General features: G+C 32.6%; 2 protein-coding genes across 6 annotated transcripts in view; both read right to left on the bottom strand.

Moving 5' to 3' along the window:
* Positions 1-463: 463 nt before the first annotated feature.
* On the bottom strand, positions 464-10,160 carry LOC112694060 (GATA zinc finger domain-containing protein 10-like). Of its 2 annotated transcripts, XM_025569407.1 has the most exons (8): positions 9,504-10,160; positions 8,516-8,711; positions 6,962-7,986; positions 6,316-6,488; positions 4,121-4,249; positions 2,687-2,801; positions 992-1,178; positions 464-667 (listed from the first exon to the last, which is right to left on the bottom strand). In XM_025569407.1, the coding sequence occupies exons 2-8, from the start codon at positions 8,704-8,706 to the stop codon at positions 574-576; spliced, it is 1,914 nt and encodes a 637-aa protein (XP_025425192.1). In that variant the 5' UTR covers positions 8,707-8,711; positions 9,504-10,160; the 3' UTR covers positions 464-573. The 2 variants fall into 2 exon arrangements, with proteins under 2 accessions (XP_025425192.1, XP_025425191.1); XM_025569406.1 differs by lacking the exon at positions 9,504-10,160 and having other exon boundaries at positions 8,516-9,479.
* Positions 10,161-20,418: 10,258 nt separating this feature from the next.
* The window catches only part of LOC112694059 (probable serine/threonine-protein kinase yakA), a 42,838-nt gene continuing 36,704 nt past the window's right edge, over positions 20,419-26,552 (bottom strand). For 3 of the 4 annotated variants that reach the window (XM_025569402.1, XM_025569403.1, XM_025569405.1), the window contains exons 5-8: positions 23,339-23,508; positions 21,947-22,114; positions 21,707-21,776; positions 20,419-20,787 (exon numbers count right to left, since the gene is read on the bottom strand). In XM_025569402.1, the coding sequence (XP_025425187.1) occupies positions 20,519-20,787; positions 21,707-21,776; positions 21,947-22,114; positions 23,339-23,508 (677 nt within the window). In that variant the 3' untranslated portion in view covers positions 20,419-20,518. Of the gene's footprint in view, positions 20,788-21,706; positions 21,777-21,946; positions 22,115-22,587; positions 22,716-23,338; positions 23,509-26,552 lie in introns of all 4 variants that reach the window. The other variant, XM_025569404.1, reaches the window with a different exon arrangement.

Raw genomic sequence — 26,552 nt, 5'->3', positions numbered from 1 at the left:
GTATACAGTATTTAACATGATAAAATATCACTAAAAAATACTTAAATACAACTTACATTCAGTAACTAAGTGTTTTAAATATTTTCATAGTTTAAAATCTAATGTTTCCTACTCTAATTAGATTATTTAATATAATAACCCTTTCATATATTTAATTAACTTAAGTTGTTAAAATATTATTAATTAAATTTATCTATGAATTCTCAATAAATCTCATTTTAAGGAAATTACACAAAATAAAACAATCAAGTTTTATTGAATAGAATGATCATTTTTTTTTTTCAAATCATTGAGAATCCATATCAATTAATTTAATAAATAAATATGTGTATTTTAAATCAAATAAACAATCAGCTATATTTTTTATTATTTGGCAAAAACTTTTAAGATTTTTACATTTAAATTAAATATTTCAACTGTACATTCTATAGAGAACTATGCAATAAAATAACATACAATAAAATATTTACCATATAAATTTAATTAATGAACAAATTTATAATGTGAAACTTCAAATTTACCTTCTAATTTATATAGTTCACAAAAAACTCATTAATTTATATTGAACATCAATCAATCATCTCTTATAATGTTTTGATTTCCTGTAGAAGTAATTACACTAGTTAACATGTCTCTAGATCCCAGTTGTTCCATCACTTGTGTATTACTAAAGAAAAAACAAAATTGAGTCATTAAACAAAATTTATTGTTATTTGTTCATTCTATTTTAATTAATATATTATTTGAAATGTTGAATTCAAATAGTTTTTAGAAACATAATAGTTTTTATTTTTTTTAAGACTAAATTTAATATTAAATTAAATTTGAACTGTTTACAAATTTTTATTATTTTTATTATTTTATTAAATTTAATAATATATTTATGTACAATGTTACTAATTAACAAATAATTAAGATTTAATGTTATAAGTAATTGTTAAAATTTTTAAAATTTTTTGTATAAGAATATTTTAGCAGGAATATTATTTACTTTGACACATGACGATTAATATTTGTCGACGTTGGAGGTAATGAAGGAATATGAATTTGGGAGCTGTGATGCAGAAAGTGTTCTTGTGTTGTCATCACAGCTGAATCATAATCAAGATGTTCGTGTTGGTGTTTATTATCCGAAGAATTCGTAAACAAATGTGGAAGTAGAAGCTTTGTTACTTCTCCTGTAACATAATATATACAATGTATTAGTATATTGTTAATATACTTAAGTACCTATTACTATTGAAACATTTAATACATTTCATATATTTAGAATATATATATATTATATTATATGTAGATATAATATAAAATAGATTTAATAAATAACTAGGCTATAACTATTTTAATCTTTATAAAAATAAAGACAAAAACTTAAATTAAAAAAATGGTGCCTTAAAAATATATAAAACGCAACTTATTCTACAAACTCAAAGAAACTATTTTTATTTTTTTCTAAACACATTCATATTACAATTTAGGATTATTTCATATCATGATTTAATTTTAGTTATTAAGTAAAACGGCTTATTAATTTGAAAATATAAATTTAATTTATAAATAAATAGATTATTTTATAAAAATTAAGAATTTTGAATAACACCAACATAATATAATTATTTCCATTTATATTAATTCATTATGTAATTTATGATAAGTTTTTCATTTTATGACAAAACTATTTTTGAAGTACATAATCATTTTTTGATTTATATATATATGGCCCATATATATAATAATTATAAAATATAAATTTCATCTTAAGAGTAAAGTTTGTAACAAGTACAATTTAAATACTATTAATTTCAAATCGTTATGATTTTTAATTAAATTTGTCTGAACACCTATGGTCTTAACAAACATTTAAGCAAAAAAATCGGTTTAAATTAATATTATAATGTAAGAATAATGTTCAAAGTTATAAATAATTGAATTTTGATAAGACATCGTACTAACTATGAAATTTCACCTCGATAACCAAGAAAATAACATTTTATTATAAAACGTTCTTACTATTAATAATATTAAAAACTACTTGTTACAATAACTTATATAATTTAGAGTTCCGATGAGTATAAATACTAAAGATACACCGGGAAACAAGAAAAATGTCCATAAAAAAGTTATTGATAAAAACTAAACAACTGTGAGGTAAAAAACTGAGAGAGTAAAAACTTTTCAAAATATTAATGAATTGTGGTGATTACATAAATAATTTTATATTATTCAAGGTAAAAAGTAAATCTATTTTAAATTAAGTAGAACGCAATATGCATCAAATGCGATGTGTCAAAACTCGACTCGCTATATTACATTATATTTAATTTTTTCCTTTTTATTTTTTATGTCATTGTGTTTACCGCCACGAGGATTGTTAAACATTGTTCCTTATCAGTAATACCACCTCCAACTCTTTGCACACTTCACCTAATATTCTCTTGTGCAAACACTGCAATGTTGACATACTTACTGATAAGGCCGTAAATCCCATGCATGCGAGCCATGCCACTCTCGTATGACTTCCCCCAAGTACATACACACACACACACACACACACACACACAAACAAAATTATTACCAGAAAATAAATAAAAGCTGTTACAATATTATAATAATAATATGTATGTTGTATATACATATTGTAACCGATCGTAAACTGCCGATATAGTTGTGTATTATATATTGATACCTTGTGGTTTCTCCTTGGACGACGATGAGTTTTGGCCGAATCCCATGGACGGGTTCTTGGGTTTCCTCTTCCTCGTCTGTATCCCATCCTTTTTCATTGTCAGCGGCCTATTGACCTGAAATCACCCGTGAAACAATGTTTATCATTCACGAACTCTAGTTAGTCATCTGGGTTTCCTAGTTAATATTGACACGACAACCATCCGGTATAGGTATATATTCGATGTCGGCTCGCACGCGTGTATAATACGCACATACGTATGACGTGCGACTACATCTACGACGCATCGACGGCAGTCCGAGGAAAAGGTTTCCACCTTAACGGATATTTACACACCGGGTGACGCGTACGAGCCAAAATAGAAGTCGTCATCGAAATGAAAATCTAAAGTAATTTGAAAAATACAAAAAACAAAAACCGACCACTATCTAGAAGAATGCGAGAAAGTGAAATATTTATTACTAACGTCCATCGAAACGGTACACTATGTACAATATTAGTTACCCGCAATGTACCCGTACCGTATAGGCAGGTAAGCCGAACGTTCGTTTTTTTTCTTTCTTTTCTCTAACAAATGTTTATTGTTTACGACGAACGAAAGTAAAAGCCGGTTAAAAGACTGGAGAGCGAACGGTTTAGAAAAAATAAATAAAATACGAAAAGTGTAAACAGATAATATTGGGCCCGTGGGAATCAAGAGTAAAGTATCTACACACACGCGCGCGCGCGCACGTACACACCACATAATGATTATGTGCCGATCGCGGAAATCTATATTATATCTACAAATCGTTAAACACTGACCAAGATAAGTAAAACAAACTTTTCGAGAAGATATTTTAGAAAACGTTAGTAAAAACACAATATGTGAAAACGAGACAAGCAACAAATCCTATTGCAACGCGACGACATATAGCAGTTATTACTCGCTTAATATTATTGTCGTACATTTGTACTCGACGATTTCCAACGAAAAAACTGTCATCATACACATCGCACAATATTTATAGTCACGTCGACTGAAATTTTTTTCTTCTCCGTCAAGATCACTTAAATTTTACGTGAAACGGTTGTTTTCCCGTTACGCACTTGCGAGTTGTGTGACAATATTATTTTCGTTTATTTATTTACAACCGATTGTTTCAGCGAATTTATTGGTTATGGTGATACCCACCGAACATTAATAATTTTTTTATATACCTCTCGAAAATTTACGATACTCCTGGGGTAGAAAGTCTGTAATGAGCACTGATTGTATGTTCACTTATACGTAAATAATAGAAATATTAACAATAATAATGTATGTATTATTTTGCCGACTAATGTAAAATCATCACGTGTATGTACAACAGTATTAACTCGCGCATTGTACATGACGAATAACATTATGTACACAATAATTTGTATACAAGCGACGGATTAAATATAGCTTACGTTGTGTAATTTAAAATAAAGACCGCAAGCGTTACACACAGGTTCACCGTTGTTGTTTCTTCTCCACAGAGTCGTCGTATTTGTTGAACAGTTAGCGCAAGCCACTCCGGAACGTTTGTTTCCAGTTTGCTACATGTGTTAAACAAATAAAAATCAATCATTAATGCCCAGCAGTATGCGTATGTATAAACCTAAACGTAATAATAATGTGCATACGCAATGAAAGTAATTGTAATATTATACATTAATCAGTGTAGGCATGTGTAAGTTACCGTAAAAGACCGATCATTATTGGCAGTGGCGCATTAAAGGGGGGGGGCGAAAGGGGCAAATGCCCCGGGCGGCAAATTTTTGGGAGTGGCAAAATATTCTAACTTTTATTATTGATGTGTTCATGATTTTTTTAATTTTCACACCTTTTTCGGTATTGTTTAGTATTTTAAAAAATATTTTTGAGGATCTAATAAGAAATTAAAAAAATTATACTATACCTAGTCACCTAGGTAATAGGTATATTACATTTATTATTCGATAAGATATTATATTTTCGTTCAATGGTTATAATAAAGACTCGGGTACACAGAACACGGTATTCACTTTAAGGCACATTTAAAAAGTTTACAAAAGGAGTAAAATTTTACCTAAAAGTGTTCAATGTATGTTAGCATTTATAAAAGAATTATAAAATAGTTTAGTTGAAGTATATCCTAATATTGATATTGGTCTAAGGATGCTACTATGTATGTACACCTTCAAGTAATTGTTCAACGGAAAAATCATTTTCCACATTAAAAATGGTCAAAACTTATTTCAGATTAACAAAGGGAGAAAATCATCTTAAATAATTAACAACTCTCAATATTTAACTTAATTTAACGAAAACTATTAATTTTAATGATATAATTGAACATTTTTCTTCTCAAAAGTCAAGAAAAAAATTATAAGCTATTGATTATTTTATTACATATAATTAATAATAAATATAATATATATAATATAATAAAATCCATGTATTGTTAATCATTGTGCATATAATAAGTATTGATTCCGTTTTCTATATTTAATATATATTTATATATATAAATATTTTTTTTTTTTAAGAAAGGAATATTCACTTTGAAAAAAAAAATTAGGTTAACGTTAGGATATGTATTACTATAAAATTATCTAATACAATATCGTAAAACAACAGATTTATAATTTGTTTCATAAAATTAATTTTTTTATTGCTTAACTTTGAATTTATTTATATATATATATATTTTTTTTTTTTTGGTAAGGAGGAAGGGTGGAAAAATTATTTTGCCCCGGGGCGCGTATATTATAAATGCGCCACTGACTATTGGCATAGCTCATTTTTACTAGTCAACAATGGTCAGTAATACGGTTTTTCGTAAAACAACAAATTTATTCGGGCTCTTATACCAAAAACGGTATGCACATCCTAGCATTTACGAATTTTTTTTATCAAGCGCGGCAAATTAATAAAACTAAAGTATAAATGAGCTGCGTTACCGTTAAGATAATATCGCTATGTTAATACTTATAATATTTTATACATACCTATCTTCGTCCGTTTGGATCGATTTGCATTTATACTGTGCATAATGCAGTGTTATGTGCGTTTTGTGTACGTATAATATTAAATTATGTTTAATTATAATTTTTTTCTTTAATGTCTGGACATTATTTTTTTATGATTCGATTTAAATGTATAGCTAATATTGAAACATGTTAGGCGATTTAAGATCCGCAGTAATTAAAAATCAGGATTCCATATTATTAATTTTGATTAAGTTAATTTTTATTTAACACGTGAAGTTTATAACACTACGTTAGTGACGAATCCACGGGAGGGAGGGTTTGGTAGTTAAACCCTCCCCCAAAATCAGGAAAAATATATATTAAAAATTAATAATTTTCTGAATTCAAAAAAAAATTTTTTTTTTTAAAGTATGAGGGAAAGTATATAATTTGTATTTTTATTCATACAAAAAAATAATAGTCTTAGATTTAAATTAATGTATTATATTACTTACTATTATCTTAATTCATTATCAATCACTGACTGCAATTTTATAAAAAATATTCCAAGAGAAAAAATTTTCAACCCCCCCCCCCCCCCCCAAGAAAATCCTGGATCCGCTACTGCGCTACGTTTTTCCGAAAAGTGAATAAAACAATAGTTAAATTACTTGGGTAGTCTTTTTTTGCGCCGACCTGACCGGCGGTCGGTTTACCCCGTTGATTCTGTTGTACAGGCCGCATGCGTTACACAGATGGTGGCCTGTACCGTCCCTACGCCACAGTGGCGTCACGTTCGCCGCACAGTTCACGCACTCCTTCATGTCCACATTCAGGATGGCGCCTGCGAAAAAGGATGCCAACGGTTACATGATTATGCGACCGAATAGGATTTTGTTGTCAAACGCCGGTTATAATTCACGGTGCGGGGTGTTATTGTTATACACATAAGTAATTACTAGAGCTGGGATGTATTTAGCGTTGTTTCCCAAATTTCACTGCTGCGTAGTATTCGTAGTATTAAAAATTTGTTTCGTGTACTTTTGAATGGAAAAATACAAAACAGAAGAAATATAGAAGAAAATAAATTTGTGTTTTTTTTTTAATTTTTAATTAATTTTTTTAATTGTTTAAAGTTTTTAGGAATCACGTTTTCCGAAATGTTACTTAATTTCACGAACTCATCGTCATCGCACTTTTAGCTGACATCCGAGGCTTAGATCAATATTTAAAAAAAAAACGAAAACGATGTTGCTTTTGTCTTAATTACCACCCATTTGGTTTAGCTCCCGATTACCTGTTGTAAATTATACTTACTCTGATCGTAGTGCTCGTCGATCCACGACGGCCCGGGGTTACCGCTTTGAAAAATGGTGTATTGCGGCGTCACCTGGATGGTGCCATCCTGTGGCCCGAGGCCCGCTTCCATTTGCAACGCGTTTGCTGCCACTAGACTCTCGTCAGCCGCGTTTGCGAAGTCCGCTACCCTCTGATCATGCGCGCCCCAAAAGTCCGACTGGCCATCACTGCCACCACCCCCGCCACCGCCGTTACCGTCATCCTGATACTCCGGTTGCTGTTGCTGCTGCTGCTGCTGCTGCTGCTGCTGCATCATGGTTTGCTGACCATAACCGGACTTCTGCTGAACCACGCCCTTCACCCCGTAATCTCCTCCACCGTGATTGTCCTTGTCGTATAAGTTGAACATGTCCACCACCGGCTGCTCTCCCTCGAACGACTGGTACGTTTGATATGTGTTATGTTGCTGATAGTTCTGTTGTTGATAAGATTCCAGTGTTACATAACTGGAATTCGGATCCATTTTACCCTGCTGCTGTTGCTGTTGCTGCTGTTGTTGCTGCTGCTGCTGCTGCTGTTGTTGCTGCTGCTGCTGCTGTTGTTGCTGCTGCTGTTGTTGTTGCTGCTGCTGCTGTTGCTGTTGCTGGTGATGCTCATACTTAATCAGGGGCTGTTCGAAACCACCACCACCACCGCCGACGACGCCTTCTTCGGGGGACTGTCCACGATATTCCAGGTATCTGATCCGCTGGTATCTCTGATGGTTCGGGTATTCCGCAGTGGCCACGTACCCGTGGAACGTGGCCAACTTTTCCATCGGTATCTGCAAGTGCACTTCAGTCCCTTCCACGTTCCTCCGGAGCCTGATGGATTCCGTGGGTGGGCTATGGTCCTTTGGGTATTCGTTCGGTGACACGGATTCTTCGGGCGTGTGTGCAGTCGAGACGGGAAGAGTGGTGCCCGTTCCGTTTTCGTTGAACCCCTCTATGAGCACCTCTGTCGATACACATTCCGTATTATCGGGTGTACAGTTTCCAGATAATCTAGCGGGGAAAAAAAAACACTATACCGTTCGTGATCGTCGTCTTTAACTGACCATATATTATATTGTATTGTAACGCATATATCTACCGCCGTGCTGGGAAATCAGCCCGAAACCATCGTATTCCATGATTACTATACATGATAGAACTTAATGACTAGTGGCGCATATAAGAGAGGATTAAAGGGCAGTGGGATGATGTATTTTTTTTTAAACGAATCATACATATAATAGTAACACTAAATTTGAACCCGAACAAATAACGCGAAAAAATGTGTTATAAACGTATACATGTAGTTGTTTCGAGTTAAACGCACTAATATTGTTAAAACGTTAAACAAAAAGAGACATTCGTTCAACCATCCAAGCTCATTAACCAAACCATCATGTGATGGTGGACGAGGATGGAAGATCATTTTTTCCGAGCGTTAACCTCTTTCCCGGAAATATATCCTGATCACGCCACTGTTATAATGATGGGGCAGTGTGTACGCATAGCGACAAAATTTAATTACGCGCGTAAAACTTACCCGTCGTGCCCGAACTCGGCTCTTTGCTGTTGGGCTTTCAACTGCGACATGGTGTCTGGTGTGCCGTTTTCGTTCCGAACCTGTTGCCCGTTGATGTTCGGCACGGTAGTGATGTGGCCCGACGTCGTAATGGTTCTAATATGGGTAGGGGCGGGTCTTATCACCCCTCTGGAAATGCCGCCGTCCTCCATCGTACCTTTTCAACACTTCGAATTAAAAATGCGCGTCGTCTAATGGCCGCGCGCGCTCCGTACAACACATTGTCGTGCGCACGATACTGTGATACGCGGGTGCGAGCGCCCAACGAGCGTCGATAAATATCGATTCGGAACGGCAGTCGCGCGCGCGATCGCGGACCCGGGCAGAGATGTCGTAAGGAATGAAACGGATAGAAAAACGATCAACGCAAAAGGTTAACGGAGATAAAACGCACGGGGCCGTCGAACCATAATGTCTAGGCGAGAGAATCGTTGACGACGACGACGACGATAAAGATATGGTCGTTTACCACGTCGAGCGGCGTCGCGCGACGCTCACATTTTCGATGTCGGACGTCCGAGGGGGCGGTATCCTCGGTGGAACCGGGGTCCCGCAGGCGACTAGCGCGAGACTGGTTTTTCGACTGCCGGCACCGCACAGTGCGTCGAGTGGCATTTATTTTTTATTTTTTTCTACTCCGCGCGTTTTATCTCGAAACCGATGAGATAAGCGGGTGGCCCGCGGCGATATCGTCGTCTCCCCGGTGGGTTCCGATAACGCCTCGGGACAGCCGTTGTCTAATCTCACCCCGACGGCTTTCCGTACCGCGAGATATCCGGCCCGCCGGCAATATCGCGTACGACGGCCGAACGGTGGCGGCTTCAGTACGCGCGCGCGCTCGCGCCCATAACGGTAGTGCGGTCGGCGTATCCGAGCCGCGATGATAACAAACGTCCGCTGTTGCGGAAACCAAAGGGACGGAACGTTATACGGTCCATGCGACGTTTACCTGGACGGTGCTACCGGGTCGTTCGGTGGTGCGTCATGTTTCGCTCGCGGTGTTCCGTCGCGATAGTGATTTGTCGTTACGAGTCCGGGACACAGGAGTTTGCGGTCTCCAACGACCGTGCGCACCCAATACGGTGGTGCGGCGACGGCGGCGGTAAACTTTTTAACAGATGGAGCAGATGAATTTCGCTAATAAATGTAACGTTGTCGTTGTACGAGCACGCGTGTGGTAATTTAAATAATCGATGATGCACATTACGCGCGCACGATTGCCGAGGACTACACGTGGAACAAGACGCGCGTACACAATTGTAGCCGAAGAGCGCGCACGAACCTGAAACGACTTAACGGCGGTGGTTCTCTGCTCCGCGTTGCCGTTATCTCCGCGAGAGGATTACCGCGACGTATGCGTATACATATAAATCGACTCGCGTTTACGAACGCACTCAAGTTCAATTGTTTGCTTTAAGGATTTTTTTTTTAGCTTTTCTCGATTGCCAGTAACCGCAGTCTGGTGATGAGTCTCTATTTGTTTCGTAATCTGCACAATGGGTGTATAGGTGCTCTGGATCTATGTGTTAATTTCGTTTTGAGTGCCACTCCGTTAGTGTATTTTACACGGCAGCGTTTCATTCGTGCGTCTTCGAAACAACGCGAACGATTCGAATACAAAAAATTAAATATATATTACACATTGTGGCACCGAAATCTTAAAAAATGTTAACTGTTTAGAATAGAAAACCGATTCGACTGCAGGTACTCGATTTGGTCGAGTGCGATAAAAAAAAAATTTAATTATCATTTGTACCAACAGTCACTACTAATTGATTAGCGATTATTCGATTATTTCCTCGTTCTCGGTGAAAAAACCTCGAATACGATAATACATGTATTTTATTAGTAACGTGTGAGAGAGACTGAATTCATTTTTGCCCAAAATATTGCATTTTTTGTATTATTATTTATTAAAATATTATGCGCATGTTTTAAAGCTTACAGGTCAATAATGTGTCGCAGAACGGAATGAATTGCTTGGTGAATTAACCCAGGTACCGGCAAAATTAGTTAATTGATAAGAATTAAAAATTAAAAAAAAAACTTCTCATGTACGTATTTGGTACATTTTCCACATATCTTATGCTCTACTATCGAAACAATGATTGTCTTTGATTTTTGTGAGAATCATACTTCATATTTTTTGCTATCCAAGATGTTTACTACGAATCAAATTACACGTCATAATGTTGCATATATTTTGGATTAATTTTGGTACGATTTGACAACGACCATTTCTATAACTCTATACATCGCGGGTCGTTTTTACGCATTGTAAGCACACTACATAATAATGTACTTTTTTTTCGAACGATAATTATTCGATATTTTCGAATAGCTCCGCGCATAAATTTTACAAAAAAAAAATTCTCGCGTTCACGATAAAATATTATTCACGTGCCTATCTACGTATAAAATAAGTGTTGAAAGTTTAGGCGGGACAGGCGGTGCAACACGAAGTATTTTATCACTAAATACTACTATATCTACTCCACAGCGTTCACCCTCTATCATAGCCTCAAACTTTAACGTACACATTCACGCATTCACGCATTCATAGTATATGAATTTATATTATTAGATAATTACGTGGTTAATATTCATTTATACCGATATAGTTTTTAAAACACATATTTCTTAATAATTACAAACTATAAGGTGCGAACACGTTATACAATACGGTTTTTTTTTCTGCATGCGAAACGAGAGAAATGTAAATGTATAAAAAATATTATTGTAATCGACTTTCTAGAAACGGAATACAAATCCAATGGGGTTCGTACGATTACCGTGTCTAAACACAATATTTTTTTTTAAAAAATCGAAAATCACTATATTTTGTTGCCAAACTTTCGAGTAGAGTATTATTCAACACATCAATCAAAATATATTTTACCGTTCAATTTAACCTAATAACAATTGAATATCAATAACAACACCGTGATAGAGAGCAAACGAAACAATTCTACAGCTGTGTACATTATTTAATGACTATTACACCGTTTTCGGTTATCCACAATAAATACTATTCGCCATAAATAAATATGACTTAAAATATTTTAATAACATAAAAACGTTTTCTACTACCGACTCTGTTCTGCGCGTGTGGGGGTGTGGATTATAAATCGCATATTTTACACGTCTGAAGACATATTATAATTAATCTGCTCTGTACGAAAATCGACTGAACGTTAAATTCCAACTACTGTATCGGTCAGCCCGCCCGGCTTAGATAATACGGAAACTACTTGTGTGTTTACAGTAGCAGCAGGATAATGCGTTCAGATTTTGCGTGTTATCAAATATCTCCGCGATTAAAACCATTTCGACGAGCTCCGGGTGCGCGAGACGGATCGTTTTCAATGAAACTAGCTTACATGCACATGCTTGTAATACGAATTATATCTATCTAGCGCGCATACGCATACACATACTCTTCATAATAAAATTTAACACCGGACAAGCGCATAATATACAGTACAGGTTTTTACCACGTATTCGAATATTAAATTATTGCGCTTGAAATAATATTATGTTTCCCGTAATTTTCTCACAATCGATCGAAATTATTTTCTTTACTTTTACATAAAAAAAAAAAAAACACCGTTTATATATTCACACGTTAACAACGAAGTACCGATTAATGACATTCGACTTACCTGTGATTCGTAATGATTCGGAAATGGGTTCACCGTGGCGGCGAACGTTTATCGCAACAGTGCATTCGGTTAAATTTATCTTTACTCGGTTTTTTATTATTATTATTTTTTTATTAATTTTTTTTATTTTTTTTTTTTTTTTTTTATCGAACTTGCGACGTTGCGGCACTATTCTCTGTTTTAAAACCGATGTGTAACACACTTGACAGGTATACGTATGTGAAAGATAATTGTCTTGCACGGTAACTTCTCGGCGTTCGGATTTTGGCTCCACCTACGACAACGGCGGCGGCGGCGTAGTCCCACTACTGCCGCGTTCACGCATCGCACCACCGCTGCTGCTGCTGCTACATAACCAAAACACAACAAAATTGTATTATGATCACATTACATACGGCAGCAAATCCCCTGTGTATTTTTTTTTTTTTTTACTTTATTTCCACAATTACGATATTTCGAACCAATCACGCGAGTACAGATACACATATTTGTGTACGAATCATGTATTTGTATTACGTCGGTGGATGCGTACACCGCAATATTGTACATCACTGCAGTGTCATCGCGTCGAGCTCACGGCATAGTTTTTGAAGTACGTGCATGTACACAGGTTTATGTGTATTCATTTTTTCTCTCATAATTACGAAAACGATTATTTTTTCAATTCGGCACTCCACACACACAATATCGCAGTCACGTATACCGGCCGACAGTCACCGAGCACAAAGTGCACATCAAAAATAATACTAATAAAATATAATATTATATTTATGCAGGACACGAGTGCGTGCTCGAACAACCATCAGAATCGATCAGGGGATACACATAATATTATAATCGTTCGGAATGAATGATGATAATAATATTAAAGGAGGCCGACGATGACGATATATAGATCTTTAGATTTATTTAGCTTGGTAGTGTCTGTTCTTCTCGGATGACGAATCAACGTAGTATGTATAATACGCATTGAGGTTTTTACAAACGATGACCGACGGCGACAATAATGCGATGCCGACCGAGGAGGGTATTTCGGTGGTTCGATATTAATACGCGTTCGCAACAATAGGCGATTCGGAAACAAATCCTAAACACACACACACACACGATTGTAAATAAACGGAAATCGTTTTCGTGGTAATATATTGACGAATTATAATAACGATAATGACGTGTTGTAATAATATTATATATATATATACCAGCTTTTCGTAAATGATATTGTTGTGTTCATCGCTGTGTTGCAGCAGAGCATCAATTGAACTCCGGAATCACGTAGAACATATATGGATCGAAATAAATCTTTATAATTCTACCGCACGGTCCACAGGTCTGGCGAAGCATGGTCATTGACTAATAATATACTATAAATGTAGAAGTAGTTGACGCACGGACGGACAATGGACTGATACTTTTCTACGGGCCAAATTATGCCTCATAATAATTTGTACAGTTTGAACGGGACATGGAGACCGTAACAATAATATATATTTTATTCAAATCCACAAACGGGGATTTAACGTAATAATCGTTTTACAATATTTGTTCCCATTGCATATACCCATGAGAACCGATTTTTCGGTACACGGACTTAGTTCTAGAAAACGTAATTTTTCGACGAAAACTCTGTTTTCGTGTAGACGATTGTTCGATTTCATTGAAACCTCGGAGATTCGTGTGCACGTAGTCTAGACGACTTCTAATGGTGTGTTAATGTTGAACCATGAAGTTGCATTTTACGTATGTACCAAGGACGTATTACAAGCCCATAGACTTTAAACACTGTCTAAATACAATTTTATTTTCTAGGTTTAAAAGTACACTGCACTGGAGAGATATTTATTTATTTTATTTATTTACACGTAGCAGGAATAATAATTTCGTATCTGATCACCATCAATTATTTAATGCCTATTATAAGTGTCTTAATATTGAATTCAAAATTAATTTTCATTATATTTAAATAATCTATAACTATAACAAATATGTTTAAGTGTACCTAAAAGAAAAAGTACACGTTACTCGTTCATCATAATTTCAAAAACGAGGATTCGAGGATTAAATCGAAATTATATATTAATTATAAATATAATTTTAGAAAAAAACCTTTTTCTATAACCTTAATTATAAACGTGTGTCATATTTAAAATATTTATGTTGCTGTTATGCATTATAAGCCCTAAACACATTTTAATAATAATAGTATTCACATGCCTTAAATTGATAATGTATTATTTTAGATTTTAAGCTAAACAATAACAGTCATAATACCTTCGAATACTAAATTATTAATGAAAGTATCATGTAACATAACATATGTTTTGGATAGGAAATCGAACACATATGGCACGAATTTCTCGATAGTTTTCGGAACATAAGGACCAACTGTAAAACAAATCTTGATGATAGTGATCCAATATATACATATATATATATCGTTCCGCAGTCGTATATATATATATATTAATGAAATGAATAGTTTTGTGTTTTATGAACATGAGTAAAATATACAAAAACATTTACTTTAATCGTTTTACAATTTTAGTGAAAATATCAGAATATTAATTAAGAAAAGTTAACATTTACACGTGTATCTTATAACTTCAATGGTTTAAGAAACTGAAAAAAAAATAGTTTTTACTTTTAACAAATATCGACGATAATTATTTTAATTTTGGTTTTTAAGACATTTAATACACCTATTTATTTTACACAGCGATCTTCGTTCCAAATCGTTTTGCGAATATGATGATTCATCATCGCTTTGAAATTTAAACAAACGATAAGTATACCGCCATATAGCTTACAGGTAACAGTAACATTTGGCCCAACCCAACTTTTGTATCAACTTTTTATCATATACCCATTATTCATAAATATTTCAATAGACGAAATGCTATATTATAATCAGTAGTAAATTATATTCGATGTACCTTTAGAATCAGTGGCGTAGTTGGGAAAAAACCTTGGGGGGCAATATAATATATTTATTATAACCAAAACCCTGACACCCCTCCCCCTCACCAGTTAAAACACATTTTTATTATATGTATTTTATACACTAGGTATATCTAATTGTTTGATTTTACATAAGTCTTTTAACTTATTTTATGGTTTAGATAAACATAAATTGTAGGTAACATGTACTAGGTACCAATATTGTTAAATAATATCCATAAGAGTTCATTAATAAAAGGTGCTATTTGTACTGTTGGATTATCTGGGGGGGGGGGAGGAATTATACCTTTATCTCTCAAAAAATGGTCAGAGAGGGCACTTGCCCCCCCTTGCCACCCCCACAATTACGCCACTGTTTAGAATGTTAGTAAGGGTTAACAACGGAATAAAATAGTAAAGTTATTTTAACTTTTTCAATATGCCTTATATTCGTATGTAATACAACAAACTATTCTGGTGAAGAGTACATGTTCAACTTTTCATTTTGTTCTAAGACTTTCTACTTTTATTATAATTTCGATTCATATTTCTTTACTTAAGAAAGTAATTTAAAAATTACACTTTGCTATTGTTTTAAAATTAAAACATTTTCATATATACCATGTTAAAATTGTCTATACCAGTCGTCGTAAGTTACACAAAGAATTACATATTTTTTCTCGCGTTCACTTTTTCTACAGGATTCCACAAAATGTAACGCGTTCGCTGTATAGTTTAAATGTTTTTACATGTCGTTACCGACTATACAGTCTTACGAAAGTAAACAATATGGATGATTAATTAATTTTTTTGGCATACCTGACAATATTTCATGGATCAGGGAATATTTAGCATACTTTGAATATTTTTATAAATTCTAAGAGAAAGTACTATAATATAAAGTACAGTATATTTTTATTCTAATATTCAGGTACCCGAAAAAAATATTTTTTAAATCATTTATTGATCATTGATATTTTTTATGTACATAAGAAATAAAAATAACACGTAATGTTAAGTTACTGTCCCAAAACATATTGACTAACCAGAAATTTAGCAAATTATTAAATAATTAAGGATTATTTTAAGGTAAATAATAAAAGAAATGCATATTAAAGCATATTATATAATATTGGTGTTCGATGATAATTTTTGCATTTATTCTAATTTTTAAGAAAACATAAAGAGAATGTAATTTATACATTTTTTTTGTTCTATTTTAGATATGTTTTCAGTAAATAAATAGGTCCGAAATAAAGAATAAATAAATAGTCTTATTGATCTAATGTTTCAAACCGGGTGTTTTTTAGTATATAGCTTCTTAATAAAACATGATATTGAAAATATTTTAATAAACCGAAAAAACGATAAAAAAAAAACCAAATCAACCAACCACTGAATTGCTGAACGCCAGTGGAAATCATCACTACGTAATTGAGATTAGTCATAAAATAAAAGCGTGGGATGTTAAGCATGGTTATCAACCGAGATACTGTTAACTGATATGGCGACCACAAATAATTTATAATTCTACATTTTGAAAATTATTTCTGTAGTCTAATATATACATATATGATTAATGTAGTGAACTGACTACTCGTTTATCTTCATACAATTTTATTACGTTATAAACTATAAAATTAATAGTTTAATTAATTTTATAATAGAATATAAAAATACAGAAATATATAAACCAAATATATACGTTATTTACGTCACTGATGAATGATGTTAATCGATTTTAGTAGTCAAGTCAGAGCCGTGTCAAACATTTCGGCAAATTTTTTTCTTCGGGGCCACTAGGCACAGGTAGCATATTAAGTGCAGATAAGAGCGTCCGGACGCGTCCTTTACTTTTATAAAACTGTGGAGCCCAAAGGCAATTGACACCTTTGACCCCCTCACCCTTAACGTGGCCCTGAGGTAAGTACCGAAAATGTTTAATTTAAAAATCGGATTCAAACTCATTGGTACCATATGGACCACTGCGGTATATGCGATGAAAGATTAGTACAATTAATATACATAGATAGTATTAGTCAATGAAAAATGCGCTTACATTACACACAGTTCGAAATACATATTACGCCACCGTATGAAGTTTAATGATTGATTGAAAGTGCATGTATATACACTAACGTTGGATTGTTGAAGGTTTGGAACAGATTTGGAATAAAAATATTTCGTACGATTATTGTATCAGAGACCAGCGGAATTTTTTAAGTTCCAACTGGGAAATTAATAATATTCAATAATATAATAATCGTACATTATCGATGACGGTAAATAATTTCGAGGTGGAGCAATACGTGTTCAGAAAACATCTGTTACACAAACGCGTCGCAGAATATAATAGTAGTGGTGATATTGCTGTAGGAGGAATCGATTTCCAATACAATTCCTGAATACCGCAAACAGGGGCTTCATTTCAGTTCTTTTTTAGGGAATAGACCTTTAAAGAGGCCAATTTTTTCCCACCATCAGACCAACATTTATGATTAGCATTGATTACTGATTAGCCGCGATGCATGCACAATATTAAAGACTGGAAAACTTAAGGCCAAGACGCCAAGGCCATGTATTAGTGAGGCCAAGACAGATGGCTAATAATTGAAGATGAAAAATATTCAAGGTGTGTGAGTGCATACCCTTCTCCCCCCCAATGACGCCCCTGACTGCGAACCATAGGGTTTACGTGAATATAATAATATCACAATAATATTTATCACTGATGATGTCGTTGCATTAAATTATAGATCAATAGACTATGTACGTAGGGCGCGGATAAGCCGTCTAGTGAACAGTTAATATAAAGCAAGAGACGGATTTCTCAATAAGCAGAGTAGACAACCGCCTAGGGCAGGAAAATTTATAATTTTTTATTGAAATGAATAATTGTGTATAAAAAAAAAAAAAAAACAGAGAAAAATCTTTATTTTATATTTACGATGCATGATGTAATATTTATTTAATTGTCCAAAAAATGTTTTTTTAATAACGGTGAATTGTAAAAATGATCTTTGTACGTTTTCATTCAAATTCGGTGAACACCCATTAACATTTTTTCAAAGTAGGCTAAAAAACTGAAAGAGAAAAAAAAATTGTTTAAAATTCCAAATAGATTAAAGGCACTATTATATTTAATAATTAGTGCGACAAATTTTTAATGCCCTATAGCCGTAAAAAAGTTAAATCCACCTGCCTCTGTATAGACCTAATAATACCTTCACATAAGATTAATAAATCAACACAACTCCGTTAAGAATGTAGTTTTGGAATGCGTAGCTGTTCACCGAATACACCTTTTCTCGACGGACGGATTTTTTCAACTATATCAAAATTTGAGTACGAGGTGAAAGAAATTCCGCGGATTACCGTAACAAAGAAAACGAATACAATGAATACTGTCCCAACGAGTACCTATAAATATTATAAATTCGTTGGAATTGTAAAAGTAAAATTAATGTGTTTACAAAAAAATACCAAGTCATAATAATAGAATTCAGAAAATATTTTAATTATTAAAAGTGGCGTATCCAGGGGTGGGGTTAGGGGGTTATAACCCCCCTCGATAATGTTTAATGTATGTATATTGTCTATTGATTATAATAAAAACACACAAAATTCAAAAAAAATTGAATGTTACATTTTTTATAACCCCTCCCAAAAAAAAATTCTTGTTACGCCACTGATTACTATAGCCGAGAATGACATATGAATTCATTAAAAACTCTTTTTTAAAAATCTCATACACCGAGCAGTTTTCGAAAATGAAAAAAAATATGTGTACATAAACTTATTTATTCCGTCTGTTAAAATTCATCTCAACACATTATATACATATAAGTCAATGAAATGCAAATAAAAACCTGAGAAAGACCACAACAAAAAATGAATATTAAAAAATAAAACAAATAAAATAAACAATAAAATTGAGAATATGTGATTCCGTTTCAAAAAGATTTCATATTAATCCTATCATTTTGTTATCGCAATGGTTGTTTAAAATGTCCATCAAAAACTAAGCGTCTTTCATTGAAATCATTCAAACAAATATTTTTATACATATGATCACTCAAATCACAAATGTATTTTGCTCTTCATTCAAATATTCATATTATTGTACAAAAAATATGGTTCAACAAAATATACTATGTATAAACAGTTCAATTATTCTTTAAATATATATATATATATATTATTTTAAGTAAAATTTAATTAAATATACGTGAATTTATAAAATTTTAAATGGCAATCATAATTTATTTAAATTAAAAGATAAATGATAAATTTAATTAGACAAGTTTAAAACATTCAATAAAAAAACTTAATGAATGAAATTTATAATTTATTCATAACAAATTACTAATATGAGTTATGAGTGTTATGACCAACATAAGAATTACTGATGACTTACTTAATGTATCACATTATAATTATTAAGGTTTATTCATTTTACATTAAATTAAATTTCTTGCATACCAAAACTATAATATTCACACATGCCAAGGCGGCAGTTAAAATGATTAAAATGCGATTATTAATTTTTGTATCATAATTTGTTTAATTATTCAGTAAACCTTTCAAGTGAACTTAATATTTTTTTTTATAAACATACTTAGTGTAAAAATAATTCGATTGATAACATATGTTAATTAGTAAGAAATGTTGCTTGAAACTTTAACTAAATAATTACAAGTTAACACAACTAAGCTATTATAATAATGATGTCAAATATTTAAAAATTAACATGCTATAATTTTTGAATTACAAGTATCACACATCAAAATATTACAATTTTTTTTTTTCTTTATCTATAAACATTATATCAAACGTAAACTTAAGAGTATATAAATAAATCTTTCATGAAGTAACTGATATTAATATAAACAAATTAAGTACGTAATATGTACAATAAATTAAGTACTTACAAGTAAGTATATACAACACGATAAATGCTACTTAACAAATCAGTGTTTTAAAAAGATTCAACTAAACATTAAACAAAACATTGTACTTGTGATAAATTAGAAATAATTATATGAGCTTAACAATATTAAGGGTCCAATACAAATTTTCTTTAACTATAATGCAGCCTTTGCTTTATGAAAAAAATTAACTCTTAATTAAAATTTAATGTCTTCAAAAATGTTCTACATTTCAATTAGTAATGTAAATTAAAACAAATTTATTAAGTAAATAATGTAAATAATAATAAAAATAATAATAGAATAATAATAATAATAATAACATAAAATATTTTTTTTTTCATTTGTTCGTTAATGATATATAGATATAATAATAAAATTTAAACCAACAAAGTTAATAACACTAAAGAATAGTCAAGGAGAGATTTTCTTAATATTTAGGAAATTACAGACATTGATAAGACACTAGGTCTATCTTTGTTGCTTGTGTTATTGTTGTTATTATTATTGTTGTTGTTGTTACTGGCAGATGCAAGGCTTACTATATGTGGACTGTTAATAGACTCTTGCGATGGTTCCGACTTTATAACATCGTAGTATGGGGTTATATGTGTGGCTGTCTGATACAAGTTGGTATAACTAGCACTGCCATGATTTAAAATGCTGCCCGAAGTACGATGGCAATCACTATAGTTGTGTTCAGATGCTATAAAGAAAAAAAAATCAAATAAGTATTTTATATTAAATATAAAAAATTAATTAAATATTTGTTACTAGAACACTAGAAACTTAATGCACGTAAAATATTTATGAATGTTTAATTGTATTTCATCATAAGCCTAGTGTAACTACCAGTAACTCATAATTATATTAAAATTTCAGACCCAAAAATACAAAAAAATTTGATAAAAAAATTAAAAATATGAAATATAATGATAAACTTAGGACTGAATAAATTATCAAAAACACTATAATCATTCCAAAACCCTGGAAAATTATATAATTTCAATAAATAAATATGACATTAACAGTTATTATCAATTATATTAACATATTTAAAAGTATTAATTGAATCCAACTATTATAATAAATTGTAATATTTTTAGTTTTTAGGTTTATACTTGTAGTAATAAATGAAAAAGTTGCTATAATATGAATTTAAAATAATATTTAATTTAATAGACTAATTAAAATGTGTAATTTACAAAAACAGAAAACTTGCACAATATGAATATTGAATAAAAAAAATTAAACCTAGTTATCTTTAATATCTGAATTCATATTCACACGATTAAGTGATAATTTACATGCATATATTTTACGATCAAATAGTGTGCAAATACTGCAACCGATTTAAAAAAACCTTTCATAGTAACAGTAATAATTATTTTCAGAACACACACCATTTATTATTATAATCATGTTTAATAACAAAATATAAATTTTGTTATTATCATATTTGTAGCCATAACTGCATAGATATCAAATGCATTATCATGGGATTAATAAAAATAATGTAATTTTTAATGCATATTGATTTATAAATAAAATCATCAATAATCTTATCATTATGTCATATAATTACAATATTCAAATTAGGACGACTAAAATACAATTTAACTTACGTATTTCTTGTTTGATCCTCTTAGGTTCTGGGTCAATTTTAGTTCCACTCTTAGGCTTACGTTTTCTTGTCTGAAAATATAAAATTTAGTTTAAAATGATAATCAAGACGCTAAAATTGAATTTTATAAAGGTTACTGACGAAATTGAGATTCAACAGTATCTTATTCCACTATATTAAAGTGCGTAAATCCTATACCTATTACATATAAAACAACAAAAATAATATATTTAAAAATTACCTGAATAGAGTCCTTTTTCATTGTAAGTGGTCTCTTGACGCTATGTAACTTATAGTACAGACCACAGGCATTACACACTGGTTCACCCACTTGATTTCTGCGCCACAATGACGTGGTGGACGTCGAACAATTTGTACAATGCAGTCCTTGACGCCTAGACGCGTTTTGCTATACAATACAAAATGTACAGGGTGGTTATAGTACACATCAGTATGCAATGGTATTTGAGATTATGATCAGTTAATGTAAACGGCATTGAAATGAATGTTAAGGAAAATTCAAAACATGCAAATAAGAAGCGTCTAGCCACCAGGGAGAGAGGTCTATAATTATATACAGACCGGAAGAGCTCGGGGCGTGTTTATGAATGAATTGCATGCAGATTAATATACCATATCTGTGTTACGATATATTAGTAAACCATCATATCAACGTAATAAATAATCAACATGAATGCCTTCGAAGTCTTGATAATAATGTAAAGCAGTTATCAAGTAAATTGTTATTTTGATTGTTAAACTCGTGCAAACAGTTATTGAAAATGAAATTGCTGGAAATTTTTTTATTCGCTAGAGACGTCTATCTACAATCCACCAATCCGTCGTTCGTTGACAATTACATCATTTGTTAAAAATACGTACCATTCTTCTAGTAGTTTTCTCTTCTAGTCCACTTGCTCCGGAAGGTCTGGTAAAACTTGCGGGCATATGAAACAGAGGACCCTTATAGAAATCCCCAGAACCGGACGAACTTGGGCCGGTAGCCGCCACTAGAACAATAAACAAATGTTACAATTTAGTTTATTTTTAAATGATTCTATTTAATTTGAATGATGACAACCGAAATAGAACGACGAGGATGGAGGATCACGAGGAATATGTAAAACAAAAAATTAAAAAAAAAAAAAAAAAAAAAACAAATAACTGTTAACTCGAAAACGAAAAACCCCGACGGCTGGTAACCAAGGATTTCTACAAGAGCTCTCCTTTCAGAGGGGAAGAAGTGATGATCCTGAAACACTGTTATAATCACTTACCTGGAGAGCCGTACCTAAATGTACGCGAGTCCAGTGCCCAATGTGTATAACAACGACGTCACTATCTAATATTATTTCACATACAGTTTTAAGCTATTCATTGTTTATTTATTTTATCTATATCGCACATAATATACCCAATACAAGGGACAAAAAATAATTGTATAGATAGCGGACAAGCTCATCATACATGCACATTAATCGCTATGTGTATCGTTAACGCGGCAGTATCACGCAATATAGAAACCATAATTTTTAAGTGTGTAATAATATATAGATGTATTTACTAATTTACTACGCACACTACATATATATATATTTTACACCACATACAAGGGTTTTTTTTTAACACTAACCAGCCGTTTGGGTTGTTTCACTAAAGGTCTGTTCATGCCGTTCATCTTGTGGTAAAGTCCACACGCGTTGCACAAGTAATGGCCGGTGCCATCGCGTCTCCACAATGGTGTGGAAATCGCTCCGCAATTCACGCACTCCCGACCCTCGCATAACATTTCCATCTCGTTGACTGCGCACAAAACAACACAATGTCATTTATGTCTTTTCGAATTCTAACTACCGTGGATGGAAACGTCGCCGTATAAAAAGTTGAAGGCATCTAACTCGAAAATTATCAATATTTGTGTACGTATATAAGAAAAGTTCCCATATCTTGTCAATTTTATTTTTTGAGATGGACAAATTAAAAAAAAAAAATCTTATTTCAGTTTTTGACAGCTCAATGTATTTCTATCTTTCCTTCATTCGAACCGACTTGGATCTAAGCTGCCACTATGATAACTGCAGAGATATGACCATTTGAAATTTCGTAAAAAAAAAGGCCCACTTTGTCGTTTTGAAATTCAAAGGTACGTATCTCGCTAAATTTTCAAACAATTCAATTTGGAATTGACTTAAATAAAAGGTAAATTGAACTTGGCTTAATTCCATACCTACAATGTTAACTATTTATTCATATATGCGTGCACATTTATTGAGCTATCCGACGAAATATGTCTACACGTAAATACATATTATACACACATACGCGCGCGTATACACAACATAAATTAATATATTTTAATATTTGTTTTATTTTTAATTCCCGCACTACCGTTTATCTAAAATTTTAATTGAAAATAAAGTGAAATAAACTGACTTGAACGCAGAGACCGACCACACATACAAATAAATTCGTGTGGTTTTTATGGCCTTTACATAATACCTACATGGTAGAAGAGAATAAAATTATATAACGCGGTTAAGGAGAATGGTCGTAAACGTGAGACAACATATGTGTGCATTGTTTTGAATACTAATCGATTGCCTGCGGAGTGTTCCCTTTGCATTGCACTCGCGGGTGGTGTTTTAGCGCCGGAGACACACATTAACGAGTTGGTGATTCGATAAATATTTGATGAGGTGGTCCGAAAGGCAAATATTAAAAGGGGCGAAAAGGACTAATAGAGGATTTTATATTGAAGGCCTGATATTATCTCACTATTATCCTTTCCGCCCGCCGTTTACGTTTTCCGGGAGTGTGTCTAAATGTGTGTTAGTGTATATGCGTATGTATCATATACAATACCCTCGAGGTCAACAAGCCGCGTCAATGTCAACAATATTTCTAGCTCATGTCACGACCCTTCTCCGGCGGTGGACCTATCTACCAGTAAGACCTGATAAACAGCAACAACGTATCGATGGATCGATTACAATCAAGACGTACCCCGTCAACTACCCATCATCCAAACGGTTATCTTAGAGCAACATAGATATAAATAGGTGGGCGGTATTAATAGCATGTAAAACAAAACGCAAAACAAAAAAAGAATCCGATACACACGTTTCCACTGTGTACGTTTTAAATCAATTTTTTTTTTTTAACTAAGATTTTAGCGTAAACGAAATAATACATGTGAGCTGTAGGTATTTGCATAATAGAATAGAATATTCTTACAAATAACTAAAATTATAAATTTAATTAATTGGTTTCAGACAGTTTTAAAACACGCCCAAGAGTCTGAAATATGTGTCCAAATCACTACGTGACAAAACAACGTTCGATTAGTACAACGACAATGAAAAATAGCACGCAATTGCGATTAACAAACATAAGAAAAAATAGCTAACTAAAAAAAAAAAAAACCGTAAGTAGGAACGTATTTTTTTTTTTTTAGTACATTGTAACAATTATTAAGTATATATGGTTTACTACTGCAGTTGTTTCAGTAGGGGATCTATATACTTTATTATAATATTATGTACGAGGCTATTGATCCTGTTCGGTGCATGTATAATTTTCGTTTTCGACATGGCGTATAAAGTCGCTAGTGATAACAAGCTTCCGTTTTCCGTGTGTAGTTTGGACTTACGCACAACGGTTATCGAGGGAGAAACAAATTTGTGATAAACAAATGAAACGAATACAAAAAAATATGTATATATATATATATATATATATATATTAATACATTATTTTTAACGGAAATCGTAGACGATAACGAAATAGTAACCTAACCTAGTTTTATTTTACTGTTTTACTCTCCACAAACGAAAAAAGAAAATTAAAATAAATATTTGTTGTTTACTACAACGGGTTTTATAAATATATATATATACATATATATATATAACATTACTAAATGATTGGGAATTAGAAAATATAATAATTTAAAATAACGGATATACTTTCTGATTTACATAAATCAATAATTATTGTAGTACAAATGTGTCATCATGTGTACAGATGAGTAACGATGATCAGCCTCGTCCGCGTTCTATATAAATATATGCGAGTGCATTTGAAAATTACAATATGTCCGTTTATTTATATGTGATGAAATAAATCCTGACGAGTCAATCTTCGATTAGTTATTTAAAACAAATATACTAACAGGCAACTGTTTTGTTACGGTTTTTTTTTTTATATATCAACCGAATATAATAACTTATTCGAAAAATTTAAATACGAAGTGTGACCGTGCGATGTGATATGTAAATAATATTAAATCGTTCGTTAAAATGTCTCGAAGCAGAACATTTCTCACGAAAATAATATGGAGATCAACGTATGTTTAGAATCTGGATACGATCATCAAATAGAAGAAAAAAAAGGACAAATACCTCCCGGGGGGAGGGGGTACTGACGTAGTCGTAGACAATAGTGATAACTGCATAATAGTGGAAGTTGTCACGGTTATGTGCACACGTTTTTTCCTAAACGGCTGGACGAGAACGCGCAACGACATCAATCAACGAGGAGTCGAACGATATTTGGACAAGGGGACGTTCGAAGCACACGTAGGGACCCAAAACATATTGGCACGCACAATTCGCTTGGACGAAATGGGTTGGGTGTGTGTGATCAATATTTACGAGTATTTACTGCGGGTTGTATACATTATATCGTTACAATAATAATAATAACAATAATGACAACAAAAATAGGCAAGAACCCTATAGGTTCGCGAACACATGTTGTACACGACCACCATTGTATAGTATTAAATATGTGCGAGTGTATGTGTGTGACCGGGTAATCGGGCAAAGAATGCGGTATATGTCCTAAAC

This window comes from Sipha flava, unplaced genomic scaffold, assembly GCF_003268045.1.
Source record: "Sipha flava isolate LNK unplaced genomic scaffold, YSA_version1 122_pilon_pilon, whole genome shotgun sequence".
Lineage (NCBI taxonomy): Eukaryota > Metazoa > Arthropoda > Insecta > Hemiptera > Aphididae > Sipha > Sipha flava.
The sequence above is the reverse complement of the archived record's forward strand: the minus strand, read 5'-3'. Positions and strand labels throughout refer to the sequence as shown.